The 16402-nt window shown below is 34.7% G+C and overlaps 1 protein-coding gene across 1 annotated transcript; it reads left to right on the top strand.

Moving 5' to 3' along the window:
* The first annotated feature begins 271 nt into the window (after positions 1–271).
* Positions 272–14961, top strand: LOC137645975 (sal-like protein 1). The gene is made up of 10 exons (XM_068379068.1): positions 272–925; positions 6478–6579; positions 6764–7237; positions 7539–7771; positions 8304–9094; positions 10681–10879; positions 12366–12514; positions 14043–14126; positions 14259–14410; positions 14721–14961. The coding sequence occupies exons 1-10, from the start codon at positions 317–319 to the stop codon at positions 14892–14894; spliced, it is 2967 nt and encodes a 988-aa protein (XP_068235169.1). The 5' UTR covers positions 272–316; the 3' UTR covers positions 14895–14961.
* The last annotated feature ends 1441 nt before the right edge of the window (positions 14962–16402 follow it).

Raw genomic sequence — 16402 nt, 5'->3', positions numbered from 1 at the left:
TGTTAAAGTTACTTAGCTCCTCCTAAGTATTAGTGGGTATATATATATATATATATATATATATATATATATATATATATATATATATATATATATATATATATATATATATATATATATATATATATGCTTGTTTTTATTTGTTTGAGAAGGTAGGACAAATATTTTTGCTAAACGAAATTATTATGAACCTTTTGTTTTATTTTTTTGATGTTGTGATTTGTTGATGTAGAATATTTCTTCCTAATAATCTTTGTCTTTTGCAGATGAACAGCTAGAGGGAGGAGTTCGTGAAACTGAAGCCAAGGTTGAAAAGATGAGTGAGGACTGCACTGAAGAATTTAATGGTTCTAAGGATGTAAGAGTTCCTGTAAATGGTCAGGTGGTCAATGTACCAATCACTTCTTCTGGAACAAAGAAAATCATGAGTTTTGCACCAGTCAGCCTTCCTGTGGAAGGAGTCATGGCTTCTGCCCCTCCTGCTGCTAGTTTACCCAGGGTTGGAGGTACAAGAGGAATATCAAGTGACAGCGTCATGATCTCTTTACCCTCCTCATCATCATCGGTTTCCCAAGGAAATTTAGTTGGACCTGTACATAGGAATTTAACCACGCCATTAAGTGTTACATTGAATACCTCTTCATATAACAACATTAAAAGTGCCAAAAGTAGAACAAGTGACTCTGTATCAAGCTCTTCTTTTTCTAATAGTGCCATAACTTTACTTACAACTGTGACATCCAGTGCCAACTTGAAGAAAATATCTTGTTTACAAGACTCTTCGAAAGAAAGAGAAAAAGCAAGTGAAGATGGAAGCAAAGCAAAAAACCCAGCTTCTCTTGAGTTTCCCTACACTTGTCCCGTCTGCCACGATCCCTTTAGGTCAAAGCGATCCTTCAATGCTCACATCATTGTCCATTGCCAGGTAAAGTTTGTTTAAATTCCTCCATTATGTTAATTGGATTGAAATTGATGTTTCGTTATTATGTTATTTTATTGGTCCCTTGCCAATAGAGTTGTGGTGGCTATAGTTTTTCCACCTATTTGTTCATGTTTCTGTCATGTCTACCTTAGTCAGGAAAACTCCTAATTAGCTGAGAGGGTTTTGGTCTAACTTGGAGAAAAGTTAGACCATCATATTTAGATGTGCATAAAGAGATTTATCATCATTGTAACTCCTACACAGTTGTGATTTCAATGAAATCTGGTACAGTTGTCTATGTGAATTCCGATACACTTATGCTAAGGTGGCATCTGGCAACAGTGCAATGTTGTATTGTATATTTAGCAAACAACCAGTAGAAGCTAATGCTGCCTGTGAGACAAATTGTTAAAAAAGTGAATGTGTGAACAAAGCCTGTTTGCCAAATGTTGAAGCATGTTAATTAGGCAACAGTATTATTGCATGTATAATATATACTATATAGTAAAATATGAAATACTACTATAGATTTGTAGATATGGGAGTATTACATTATGGAGGTTCAGCTGCATTTAAGCTTGTGATGTGTATTATAACCCATGAAGCCAACTGTATGGTGGAGACAATCCTGCATAGATGTGAATGTCGCATTCATCTATCCATATCTTACTAATTTTTTCACCCCAACTTCATACAGTTGAAGGTATTTCAAACTTGATAAGGGTATTTTTTAAGGAAGAAAGTCTATCTGACCGACTACCTGTTGGTCTTCTTCTGTATCTGTTACACATAATGTGTCGGCATAACTCCTCTTACGGGGTTAGAAGAATTTTGTTCAAAAATTTATTCAGTGCAAAGATTGCCAATTATGCATGATGTGAATAAAGTTAAGTTGATGTTTGTGTGTGTGTGTGTGTGTGTTTGTGACCATCAATGAGACTGTCATTGCAACTTCTCCTATATGGTTTATTTTTTATTTTGCAGAAAATTACAGTAAATCACCATGCATGTGCATAAAAGAAGAGTGCCTGTCTTTTTGTTCTGTCAGCATGTCTGTAATTTTTTGCCTTGTTTGTAAAGACAGTAAAGGGTGAAAATGTGGCTCTAAACTCCTTAGGTTTTAAAATATCTAGTTTAAACTTGGCCATGAATTTGATGCTAGAGATTTCATACTTGGGTTGCCTACCAACAACAGTAATGGTGACAAAGTGAGTGACTTTCATGGCTGACTGTACAGTAATCTTTGTACAGTACTAGAATTAAGTTCCATTGGGGGTATTACTGATTTAAAATTTAATCTTGTCAGAAAATTACCCAAGGTTGTTTACACTAGCTACAATCCTAGTGTTGGCTTTTTATGGGGGGTGGGGGGGGGGTGGGCACCTAATTGAATGTTCTTAATTAAAGTGGACTTGGCTGGGTTTCTATTTTAGGGACATTAACAGTAATGCTCAAGCAATACTCGGCATGTTTGTTTGATATATGAATGTATTAGTAATAGTAGAAGTATCTTTGTAGATTGTTTTTCATAGCGTGTCACTGAATAAGTTTTAACATTATCAAGGTAAGTTATTACACCATAATTTCACTATTGTATGGTAATACAATGCTACATGTATGAATATAACTCTTTCCTGTGACACTCTGCGGCAATGCCAGACATATGACTACTCGGTCTCTCACCATCCCTCAAGTAAGATGAAGAGGGATTAGTCATATGCTGGTGAGAAAGAGTACCCCAAGAAGTACACTCTGAAACACCAATCTCCCAGGGATTGCCAAAACTGCCAGACTGTAGTTAGGAAAGGAGGAAAGAGGTGGGAAGGATTGAATCTGTATGTGCGCATATCTATTTAAGTATTTGAACGTCATTTTTGATGGCTTGGATACACTAGTCTTGTATATTCTTTTAGATTTAGGATTGTATCTGGAACCAAAAGGAAACTTACCCTTGTCATCCTATTTCTGAAAGTTTGCACTATTTTTATTATCACCATTGTAGTGGATTTTTTACTTTGAACTTAATGTGCCTCTTTGGACTGAGATGGTAAATAAGGTACGTGGAGGTTTGTCATATTGATGTAATGAATTAAGTATTCAGAGGGTAGCCCCTTTCAGATTAGATTGGAAAACACTCTCTCTCTCTCTCTCTCTCTCTCTCTCTCTCTCTCTCTCTCTTTTACTTGTGATGTAGATAGGAACTCACTACAAAGAGATCTGAACAAAATATATGAATGGGCGGAGATAAATAGGATGGTATTTAACTCCGATAAATTCGAATCAATAAATTATGGAAACGGAGAAGGAATGGTGTATGCATACAAGGGACCTAATAATGAGACAATCACAAACAAGGAAGCAATTAAAGACCTTGGTGTAATGTTAAATAGGAATATGTTATGCAACGACCAAATAGCAACACTGTTGGCTAAATGTAAAGCAAAAATGGGAATGTTATTCAGACACTTTAAAACAAGAAAAGCTGAACACATGATTATGCTTTACAAAACTTATGTACGTAGTACACTCGAGTACTGCAATGTGATATGGTACCCACACTACCAAAAGGATATTGCGCAAATAGAGAGTGTACAAAGGTCCTATACTGCTAGAATAGAAGAAGTTAAGGACCTTGACTACTGGGAAAGACTGCAATTTTTAAAACTATACAGTCTTGAAAGGAGAAGAGATCGCTACATGATAATACAAGCATGGAAGCAAATAGAAGGAATTACTGAAAACATCATGGAGCTTAAAATATCAGAAAGAGCAAGCCGAGGTAGATTAATAGTGCCAAAAAATATTCCAGGTAAACTAAGAAAGGCGCACAGGACATTAATCCACTACGCACCAGCATCGATAATACAGCGACTATTTAATGTGCTGCCAGCTCATCTAAGAAACATATCAGGAGTGAGCATAGATGTGTTTAAGAATAAGCTCGATAAATACCTAAGATGCATCCCAGACCATCCAAGACTGGAAGATGCAAAATACACCGGAAGATGCATTAGCAACTCTCTGGTGGATATACGAGGTGCCTCACACTGAGGGACCTGGGGGAACCCAAACAAAAAATAAGGCAATAAGGTAAGGTAAGGCTCTCTCTCTCTCTCTCTCTCTCTCTCTCTCTCTCTCTCTCTCTCTCATGATTATTTAAAAAATCAAAGGACCCATGCTAGATTATTGGACTGTACACAACCATCGCTCCTCGATGGTTGTGTACAGTATGTTCTTTAAAATCCAGCATGCTTTTGTTGCACTAGGTAGAGACTTCAAGTACTTGGTCTTTTGGTAATTTCAAGTGTGTTGCAAGTAGGGTGGAGAGAGAGGAAACTTTCCTGGTCATTGTTTCAGAAAATAAACTTGAGGGCCTTGTTGAGGCATTTTTTGAACCATTTTCCAAATTCTCTTCTCTCTCTTTTCCATACATTTCTTTGTCGATGTAAGGTTTTTGAAAGTTTTTCATCACAGATCATTGACATGGTACCAAAAGTTTCTATTTCAATATTGCATATAGTTCCTTAGTGTTACTGGTGGAACTGTTAAATGTCCAAGTTTTATTATTTAACCAAATTAAGGCATTTTTCATGGTCTTGCTATATGCATTTATTTTTCCATACACTTATCTTCTATCTGTATGTATATTTATGACATGCTATCCTTATCCTCACATACTGCATATTTCCTTAATTGCAGCATTTTCTTAAAATGTGCTTTTTATTCTGATCAGCTTTTACTTCAGGCACTAGGTAAGAGTTAAAGTATATTTGGTACTATTGGTTTTGTACGTGTGGCTGGTTATCAGTTTTATGGCTTGTGATGATCTTTGTCATTGGAGCTAAATTGTGGTACCTTTTTTCAGAAGCAATTTAACCCATAAATTTCCTTTTTTCCCAGTTGAGGCTGTCAGGATATTTCCTAGTTGTCATGAGTGTTTAGTCCAGAAGCTTATATAGCTAAAAGTTGTGGATGAGATGCTTTCCTTTTTCGCACTCTTGAGCTTGTAGCATTCTACCTTTTTAACTCCGATTATAGTTTGGTTTGCTATAGGGGTAATGATATAATGATGATGATTAGAGCAATAGTTCTGAAATAAGTTGTGATTATTGGTGCCAATTAGTTTACTTTGGAGAAATTATTGCTGGACTTGCTATTGCACTATGTGCTCATCGTTATTCAGAGAGAAATTACACAACTAATATCTGGAGTTTACCCAGCAATAAATGGCTGTTGAACAACCACCTACTACTAAATACTTTCAAGAGTCTCCGTGGTCTCATAATGCAGTGAAATTAACCAAATATTTTGTCTTCATTTTCTGTTGGAATTAGGTATGTATCATCAGGAGGGAGTGACCTCTTACACCTCCCCTCGTCTTGGAACAGTAACCTTCCAAGCCTTGATAGTAATTAATTTTTTACTCGAGGGAAACAAACTATGAGCCTTTAAATTTATAACTGTCTTCCATGAGTGCCATGTACAAGGGACATGTCCTTTTGCCGTCGCAAATTGTATCTTCGTATTGAAACGGGTTTTCCCCTCTGTTGCACATGGATGCTGAGTGGTCTCCTAGGCCTCAGTGTTGGGCCTTCTGACACAAGTTCTTAAATCCAATCCAATACAAAACTCCTTATAGAACACGTATACAGTAGCTGATAAGTGGCTGCTGATGACTTACGGTCATCTGAAATCTCCTATCCATAGCTAACTAGGACAGTAATTTTACACTCTTAATGAAAAGTATTGTGCCATGAGCACTGTGTAGTCTTGTTTCCTACAGATTGCAAGTCTCTGACACAAAGTTCACCACACGAAAGACCTATGACCTGATCTTCCTATAAGGTTATTGGTCTTCTCAAATGAGAGGTGGAATCAAATTTTGGAGGCAGAAGAATATAATAACATTTGTCCATCTCATGTTTTGATGTCATTATTTGAAGGTTTTAATATGATTGGAAGTATTTTCTTTCACCATAGCAGGAACTTTCCTTGTAGCTCTTTGATTAATACAATGCCTTTCTGTCTGCCCTTGACTAGGTTTTATACTTAAGGTGTCATATATCCAGGATTTTTCATGGACAACAAAACTGTACAGTATACTATGAACTGTGATGAAGGAAATACCCACAGCATGGTTTTAACCTCATCAGAATTCTCTCTTAATGAGATATCCAAGTTAAATTAACCTTTAACAATAAACCTAACATTCTGTAACTGAAAATAGAGGGGATATGAGAATGGACTCTTGTTAGTAAGATCTAATTTTCATTCCCTATTAGGAAATTATAATCAGTAACTTTGGGGAAGTAATTTCTCACTTTTTACAGCTCCCTCTCTTAATCACTGCTCACTACTATTGTACCTTCTAATTGTACCACTCAAGCTAGTTTTCAGTTTAAAAGTGGCTAGTTTTGACTGACCATGAGAATTAGAGGCATCTGCAAAATAAGGATTTGAATACTGAAATTTTGTAGGTATCAAATTTTGGATTCTTAATTTTGTTTATGACTGAAGCATTAGAACTTTATTACTCAATTTTTCTTCTTTTTCAGTTAGTTAATGGCTCAAGTAATGGACCAAAGCGGTCTTTAAGTTCAGGAGGAAGCCCATCTCCTGACAAGAAGAGAGTACGTGAAAATTTGCATAATGATCAGGTTTGTAATGTTTTTCTTATGTACTCGAGTGATTATAATATATAAAAATTTGATTAAAACAATGTGCTGTACTAAGCTTTGCTAAGGAACTTTTCTTTTATTCTTTGATATCTTGATTATTGCCGGTCGAGTCAGCTCTGCTAAGGAACTTTTCTTTTATTCTTTGATATCTTGATTATTGCAGGTCGAGTCAGCTCAACATGGATTAAGAATTGCAGAGGAAGAATTAAGTCTTCCTCTTGATTTGAGCTGTAGAGGACCAGGTATCTTGAAGGACTTTGTGAGGCCAGCAGCTTCTTCAACTCCAGAGAACAAAGAGAGTCTTAGTGGTAGTGACACAGAGTGTAGAGGTGAACAGAGCCAGAAATCTTTAGAAGACCCCCCTTCACAATCATCTGGTCACCATAATCATTCAGTGTTGTCAGAACGTGGACCATTAGAAGACGAAAATGAAAATCTTGTTAATGAAGCTAGGGAAAGGGAAAATTCTTTTTTCAATACTGCTCAAAATGAACAGTATCTCACTGAAGATTCAACAGGGTTGGATCCCCCACCCCCTCTTCCATTATATGGATCTGGGGGTTCAATTAGACGAATTCGTGTTAGCAGTGATGATGGGCCACCAATGGTATACAGTGTGCGACTGCATGCAGAACAGGTAATCTTGACCATTTTTAAAACTTATTTATTGCAGAAATATTGCAAAAAAATTTTGTATTGCTATTGTTTTGAAGGGACTAGTAAGAATATTCTGATTGATATATCAAATACAGTGTATGATAATTCATGAAGAGGAAGTATTCCATAATATATTTTATGGAATACTGTAGTTGAAGTAAAAAATACAAGTTGAAATATTTACAGAGGAAACATGTGTAAAGTATGTTTTGATAATTGTAATTCATGAAATTTAACTCTTTAAATAGAAAATATCCTAATCTTTGTTTTTATGTTTTCAGGTGTTGGTGTCCAGAATATTAGGTGTTAATGAAGAAACTGGAGATAAAATGGAGTTATACAAGTGTTTTTTATGTAGTGTTGCATTCCCGTCCATATCCAGATTACAGGCGCATCTTTCACAACACAAACAACGTTTTGTTTGCTGCAAATGTAACTTTTCTTGTGACTCAAGGGTTCAGTTTTCACATCATGTCCAGAGAGAGCATCTTTCTATGGCAGTACAGTCTCGCAGGTAAATAATGTTGTAGCCTATGTATAGCAGTCTTTTATGTTGGAGTAGACAGCAGGGTATTTGCATCCAGATATACTATAGACTTTACTAAATTGTAACTGACTTAAAATACTTCAATTTATAGTATATGAAGTCAGTTATTTTTGAAGCATTGTACTTTTATCTGGATATTTTCCATTTAGAAAGGAAAGCTCCACAATTTAGTACAGTGCTGTTATCATGTTTTGAAACTAAGTACAGTACACTGTATATTACATGATTACCTGATAGCTACCTCAGATGATCCTGAATCGTAAACTGATATGATCAGAAATGTACACATTTTTAACTTAAGGTAAGAAAATATCTTGGCATTGAATTCTGTAACTTAAAGATGCAGCATTTAAGAACTTAAAACTTGGTTGTATGGTTAAGCCTCCTTATATTCATCAATCTTAAATAGTTATGTATTAATAAGCTGTATAATGTCCTAAGAATTGTCATTTGATGTAATTTTTGTAGTTTTATTGAATGTTTTCATTGATCTTTTCAGGGATAAAATAGATGTGCGAAGTGATATGAGTGATGATTCTAATAGTGCAGAGAATACTGTCACTGTAGCAGCCCTTTTATCTGCCTTAAGAGAAAAGGCTCAGGAAAATAGACCAGTGAACTTGGCTTCCAAGGAAACATATGAAGAGGAAGAGGAGGACCATGGTAGTGAGGACTCATGTCCAGTGTCACCCTCTTCAGAATCCCAAGAAGCTGGCGAATTACAAGAAGCTGGCAGTGGAGAAGATCTTTTCAAGATGTACACTTGTAGATTTTGTGGAAAGAAATTTGACAGGGCATTTTCATGCAACCGGCATGAAAGGGTTCATACTGGCTACAAACCATGTTTTTGTCGAGTGTGTGGAAGAGGTTTCTCGGAGCCTAGAAATTTAAGGCATCATGTTATACGCTTTCACAGTGATGGATCCTTGAGGCACCTGATCAAACGGGATCGTCGTAAAAAATTAGAGGAGGATTCACCTACACCTTCAGTGTCTCCAGTCCCTCTTAAATACCCTGAAAGTCGCTTTAAAGATGTTTTAAAAGAGACTGCTAATAAGCTCATCACAAATTCAAATATAGATATGACTGGTTTATCCGGTCAGACCAATGGCCTAGAGATAACTCTCACTGCTAATATTCCTAATCATGAAGATGGGAAGAAAGTTGGCGATTCAAAAACTCCACCAATAACTTCAAATGAAGGATCAAAAGATCCTTCAGCTGACGTCAATTCCTGTGCTACAACATATACAACAAATCTCACGAAGATAATTGCTGCATCTCTTGATAGTAAGTTTCAGTACTTATTTATACTTCCCCGTAGGTAAAATTTTGCATTATATTCCCCTAGTTGTCTTAATAGTTCTGTATAAAGGCATGGGTATTCATTAAAAAAATTAATATTAGGCTTTTAACAATTTTGTGCAGTTCCTTAATAATGTCAATTTAACTGTTAGTATTCCATGATGTTTATTGAATATTTTTAGAGTTACGATTATTGGCTCATTGGTCTAGTATTAAACGCTTACAATGTACTGTAGGTTAATCTTTGTTTTATAAGGTATCCTACCTTTTTTAATATCACAAGTGAAAAAATAAGTGCAGTATAATTTGTGGCAGTAGTATTGTACATAGTGTACAGTATGCTCTAGGCCTAATACAGTCGACTCTTGTTATCCACGTTTTTGGTATTCGTGAATTTCTTATAACGTGAAAACGCTAAAATGTTAAAAATGTTAATATACTGTACAGCATTGTTTTGAAAATTACCAAAGTACTAATAATTAATAAAGAATGAGAGTCAAACGTGAAATTTAGTGTTGGAAATCACCAAATAATGCTGTATAAATTAGGAAATTATATCAACAATACTCTTGATTATATGTAAGCATATTCTTAATATCGTCGGCTTGAAATGAGCTGACGACAAACCAAATTAAGGATCAGCACTGTAATTGCTGTTGCTAAAACGTATTTTAAATTGATAATAGAAAAGTACAAAACTGCTCAAATGAAGCTCGGTTAAAATAAAAACCCGTTTTCTAACAAAATTAAAGGATGTGTTTTAAGCCCAGACAACCATCGTACATAGATTTAAGCAAAGTATAAATTTCTTTTACATGTATTAAGTTTACAAATTGTAAAGAAATAAATATTTTTTTGGAGAGAGAGAGAGAGAGAGAGAGAGAGAGAGAGAGAGAGAGAGAGAGAGAGAGAGAGAGAGAGAGAAAATATCCTACAGTATTCATATGTACAAGTGATTGATATTAATGGTTATAAACGATACTCTTATTATTCGTATATGCTCATATACTTGATAGTGGCAGCTTGCTCATCACTTCATTATACAGTACAGTATTCAGTGGTGATGTTAATTTCATTCTTAAACTTTGTAATGCATAAGTGATGGTTATTTAGTTCATTTAGTTAAAATACAAAATTAGAAAATTTTTTATCTACAATTTTGACATACATGGCCATAACAAGAGTTGACTCTACTATAGTCCATTTCTTTTATCGAGGCAGATTTGCACCGACTCGCAGCGGTGCCCTTTTAGCTCGGAAAATTTTCCTGATCGCTGTTTGGTTAGAATTATCTCGTACAACCAATCAGCGATTAGGAAACTTTTCCGAGCTAAAAGGGCACCGCTGCGAGTCGGTGCAAATCTGCATCGCTAAAAGAAATTGACTATAGTACTGTAGTTTTATACATTGTTATAATGGTTGTGCTATTGTACCTGTATTAAACTTTCATTAACTATCCCGTAGGAAAGCAGCTTACATTATTTTAAGTCAAGTTTTGCTATAATTTCAGGGAAGTTAATGATGTATTGCTACATAAATTTGTTCTAATTTTCTTGAATTTCGCCATTCAGATTCAACAAGAGGGAGCAGGCGGCATCCAAGTTTTATCGACTCTTTTCGTAATGATGAACTAGAACCTGGAGAAATTAGACTTGATCGACGTACAAAGATAATAGATGATGGAGAGAGTGGGAGACGCCTTGTCATAACTGATGATCAGTCGGATGAAGGTCTTGACCATTCTCCTCACTTTTCAAATTATGCCCCAAGGTAAATTTTTAGTATTATCAGATGTTCTCATATACATTTTTATTTGTTGTTTACTTTTATGTGCTCTGATTATGTAAAGAAGAAAGTCCATGCGAGAGTAATTTTATAGCATTGCTTTTGCAAAGTTATTACATTGTCGAAGTCCATCTGGAAAGCACAGAAAATGTGATAGGTTTTTAAAAATACTTTTTATGTATCAATCAGTGCTTATACAGTATTGTACAATAATTTTGGAAGGTAATGAATGGATAAGGGATGGTCTGACAAATCAGCCTATGAATCATTTGATCCCAAGTTTACATTTTTGGTCTCAGTGGCCTTGGTGCTTGTGATGCACTTTTTACAATTTCCAGGGCTATACAAAAATCCCTTGATTCTGATCTTTAGGTTTGCATGATCGTTCTCAACTTATGTTTGGTTTTAGCTATGTTAATACTGCAATGAGCCCCTTGAACAAATGGGAGTCGGTAGATAATTTCCTAGTATAGGTCCACCATCGATAATCCGGTATGTCCTATAATCCAGCAGTAATGAAGGAACCGAATGAAATTGTCAAATTATAATTAAAAATATATATTTTATATCTGGCATTGTTAAGAGTTTTAGACTGTCAGATTGTTATCTTACACGTTTGTCTGTTGCTCTACTTCCCATAAATGAACTATAAAAAGAGACCTAATTTCTCCTCTCATACAGTATTACTCATCAATTGCAAGTAAAACCTAAACTAACTTTAATACTCTTAACTTCTTTGGACTCTATTCACTTGCATATGTACAGTCTTGATGTGATAGTGGTTGATGCAATATTGTATTGTATGTTACCGAGTGGAAAATAGCAATAGCCATGACATAAAATCAACAAGAAACTATTTAGCCTTGAAAAAAACTTGCCAAAGCTAACTAGATTAACGCTATTGTAAAAAATCTGTGTTATACCTTGTAGTATTACCTTGCATAACAAAAGCTTGGGAGGTTGCATACCCACAAACAATCTCTCTCTCTCTCTCTCTCTCTCTCTCTCTCTCTCTCTCTCTCTCTCTCTCTCTCTCTCTCTCTCATTTAGTTTTATTTTGCTATTTAGAATTATATGGATTACAGTTGGAACCAATTCTCAGGAAAATATATATGATTGTTTTTGTCTGTATTGTATAGTTGCCATTTAAGCTACTGCCTATAACATATTTGATTTCATTATTACCGTCAATATGTATGTTATTCCTAACCAATTAATTACATATATGGAAGAAAAGTAACTATTATATCTAAGAAAAGTTCCTACCTCGGTAATAACAAAGACTAAAATCCACATTAACGGAAATTCTGTCCATCCTTATTACGCTATATTGTATAAAACTATTTTCCAAGGATGACTTAAAGCGCTCACTATAATGTACTGTACCTTTGTTACTTAGACCTAGTACTTATAATTAATGTAATCACATTTTTATTTTTGTACATTGTATTCACATTTTTCTTTATTGCAGATTGAATATAGTACAAGAACCAATTGATAGAGACAAAGCCCTTGTTCCTATCACTGATGACATTGGCCGTACCTTTTTTGAATGCCCGTATTGCCGAAAACTATTTTTGAGTACATCCGATATGAATAGGCATCTTGATTTTCATGAAGGTAAGTTTGTCTTCTATAGAGTATTTAGGAACCAATTTTTCCTTTATTGTATATTGAGTGTAATTGTTTATGAAATATTGAAGTATACTGCTCAGACTACAGTAATGGGATTTGTAACATATTGTTTAGTAATTACTTCCTGAGTGAGGTAAATATTGTGTTAGCAAGAAACAAGCCTAATTTACCCAGTTGCCCAAAGTTATCAGTTAGAAATTGGTCGGAAGAATTAGGAGACTGCTTTTCTAATGGTTGCAGAACTAAGTGTGCCTTTTAATATTTGAAGCTCTTGTAATTGCTATACAGTAAAATCTCTGTATCCGCCGATTCCCCAACCGCTGATTTGACTATACGCCTTTGAACTTTTTACAGCATACTATTTTAAAAATATATTAATTGAAAATAAACTTTACCTTGATTGCTGAACTGGAAGCATTGAAGAAAATTTTTAAACCCCATACCATTATATCACCATTCAGTAGACTATTCCACTGTCAAGTCATGTTTCAAGTGAAAAGAATGTTGACCCAAATACTTGAAGGTTTCTCATATCCTTCCCTTTTAATAATAATAATAGTGATGATAATAATAATAATGAGGCTTCTATGTCTTCTGAGTTCCCAGCATTTATTCCTAGTTTAGTATCATCGGCAAATTTGGCTATTCTACTAGTTAACCCTAAATTTATGTCGTCAATGTAGATCAGAAATAGCAATCAGCCAAGGACGAATCCTTGAGGTACTCCGCTTGTAACAGCTGCCCACTCTGAAACTTCTCCATTGACTACAACTCCGTTTTCTGTTTGTTAGCCAATCTTCGAATCTATTCATGGGCTCGTCAATAATGCCTAGTACTCTAATTTTGACCATTAATTTTTTGAGGATCTTTGTCAAAAGCCTTTTGAAAGTCTAGGTATTTGATGTCTATTGCCCTGCTTTTGTCATAAATGTGCTAAAATTGTGGAAAAATTCCAAAAGATTTGTCACACATGATCTCTTTTGTCTAATTCCATGTTGACTGTTTATCAGAAGATTGTTTTTCTCTGTGTTCCACTATTGAATTACTATAATTGACTCAAAAATTTTGCAAGGCACTATAAGCTAGACACATGGTTGGTAGTTGCCAGGTTCTTCTTTTGGTCCCTTGTAATGAGTGAGTGTGTCCTTATAGTTTATGTCGCCTACTATTCGTGGAATTCCGCAACCTCGGTCTCGGGATGTAATTACTGTGGATAAGGAGGTTTTACTGTATATATTTATAAATTAGATTTTTCCTTACCTTAGATATTAATGTTAGTTATATTCAAGTTATTTGATCAGTCATACATAACATGAAATGGTATTGACATTCCAAAATTCTCACTTTACCCTTTAAAACCAAAGTACTTTCCTATGGGCACTATATACGAATAAGTTGTTAATCCAAAAACTATTGATAAAAAAGATTTTTTATTTTTGTAAAACTAAGCATTTGCATTTTTATGTAGTAGTTGCTTGTAATGCATTCTTTTGGCTTGGTTCTTTGTTAACAGATTTACGACCTTACAACTGTGAATATTGTGACTACTCAGCGCGAACCAACAGTCAGCTTAAAGTTCATAAGATGCGTCATGAAGGTACAGTGTGTTTTGCTATATGCAGAAATAGTGCATGATGCATTTATTCATGGAGGGTACTTAATTTACTTGAAGCATGAATATCTGTTCCTAAAGAATGTTATTAAAGTGTTGCTGTTTTTCATTTTTCAGGAATCAAGTTATATAGCTGTGATGTTTGCAACTATAATGGTGTGACACAGAGTGATTTGAACAGACATAAGAAGACTCAGAGTCACATTGCTCGTACTCAGAATGTTTGTTCAATGTGTGGTTTGGGATTTTACACTGCATCACAGAAACAGGTCAGACCAATTTGAGAGTAGCTTATATACTAGAGTTAGTAATTTGGCTTGGGCACCAATCACTCGGTGAATATAGTTCTCTCTTTTTTTTTTTCAAATACAGTTTGGAGATTGAAATGACATGGAGCATAATAATTATAATTTTTACTGTATGGAACCATAAAAGTGATTGAAGTGACTTTATATCTCTAAACAGCCTTAGTAAAAATCAATGTCTGTTACTGTGCAAGTGAGTGACAATGTTGATTACATAGACCTAAGATTGCATTTATACTCTACTTTACTGAGGAGAAATTTTGTTTATTCACAGGTGCATGTGGTGCAATGTCATCCTGAAGTAGAAGGTGCTTCATCACTCATTCAAATGAGCCTTGGACCCCCTGTTGCTCCTTTGATGACAGGATCTGAATTCTCATCCTTGAGTAACTCTGGGTCTTCACCAACAACTCCTCCATTACCTCAAGCAGCAGCTACAGCTCAGTAAAAGTTGGAAATTTATGTCAAGGGCGTATGGGCAGGACTGGTTTGTTTTAGAAGAAATACTCGATTAGTATTCATGAGAAATGAAGTCGAACATCTGAAGTATGATCTGCTTTCATTTAGTTATCTTTCAAAAATAATATTTCCCACCTTATCTATCTCTTGGCTGTGTAGCAAATCCAATGCCATTTACATCTCCATTTGTGAAACTGCCTGTAATAAGTTAGAATGAATACATAATGTCTTTGTAAATATATGCTTACAAGAACCATACAGCGCGGAAGGAAAAGTAACGTAGCAAACATATTCTAATGAAAAGTTTAATCAGTATACAACAGTGCATCAAAATTGAAACTGCTTATAAGAAAACAGTGCACCTATGTAATGTGAAGTGTAAGCATAAAGACTTCTTAATTGGGCATTAGATACAATGGTGCTTTACAATATTGTTAACTAACATTGTAGATTATGTTAGCTGTCTATCCTTTATCAGTGTTATAAGAAACGAGTGCTATTTATTACCTCTTACAAACATCTGAACAGAGAAACACGATAAGTAAAAGAGTTCCATGTATTAGATGTTCATCACACATCTTGTCTATTTCAAAACTATTAGCTGTTTATATTGTGAATCTATAGCCATGCGCTCTCTCTCTCTCTCTCTCTCTCTCTCCTCTCTCTCTCTCTCTCTCTCTCTCTCTCTCTCTCTCTCTCTCTCTCTCTCTCTCTCTCTTTTTCCAGTACGTATACTTTAAATGCCATATTCTTTATATTTTGGATTCTTGTTACAGCAGGGTTTGAACTGAGGTTTTGGAGGTCATTAAATCATTTATTAGGCTATAGCAAATTTATACTATTTTGTCATTTTCTGTACTTGAAGTGTATATGTAGACACATATATATACATACATATATATACAGTATATATATACATACATTCATTCATTCATTCACATACGTACATACATACAGTATATTCATTCATTCTCATACATTCATTCATTCATTCACACATACATACATACATACATTCATACATTCATTCACATACCTACATACATACATACATACATATATAGTATATGGTATATAATTACAGAGGAACTCATGTTTTCATTCATATAGAATGTAATTTAATTAATTTTTCTTAATTTTGGTAGATTCTAACAAATGGTTTATATTTTGTTAACCGAGTATATACTTAAGCAATAAATGACAAACATTGTGTCAAAACTTATAAAACTAGAAATTTATAAAAAAAATGGATCAAGAACCAACAAAGAATTATTGACAATGTACAGTAGGGAAATGAATGTCCTTTGTTATGCTTTAGAAAGTCCTGAAATCTCCCAGTGTATGGCTGCTTCTGATCCTCGCTTCATGAAACTGTCGATACCATGACTTGTAATTTTCTATCTTAAATATTTCTTATTGTTTTTTTGCAGAAATGTTGTGAGTAAAGACTTATAGAGTGGTGTAATAGACTCTAACTCTGTTCCTGTAGTGTATTCC

The sequence above is a fragment of the Palaemon carinicauda genome, chromosome 8 (assembly GCF_036898095.1).
Source record: "Palaemon carinicauda isolate YSFRI2023 chromosome 8, ASM3689809v2, whole genome shotgun sequence".
NCBI lineage: Eukaryota > Metazoa > Arthropoda > Malacostraca > Decapoda > Palaemonidae > Palaemon > Palaemon carinicauda.
Note: the sequence above shows the minus strand (reverse complement) of the source record. Positions and strands in the feature narration are given on the sequence as shown.

Bases quoted from the DNA above. Each gene is read 5' to 3' on its own strand.
- LOC137645975 (XM_068379068.1), top strand. From the start codon at position 317: ATGAGTGAGGACTGCACTGAAGAATTTAATGGTTCTAAGGATGTAAGA. The intron at 926-6,477 runs GTAAAGTTTGTT...CTTCTTTTTCAG, and splicing joins ACATCATTGTCCATTGCCAG to TTAGTTAATGGCTCAAGTAA. The intron at 14,411-14,720 runs GTCAGACCAATT...GTTTATTCACAG, and splicing joins ACACTGCATCACAGAAACAG to GTGCATGTGGTGCAATGTCA.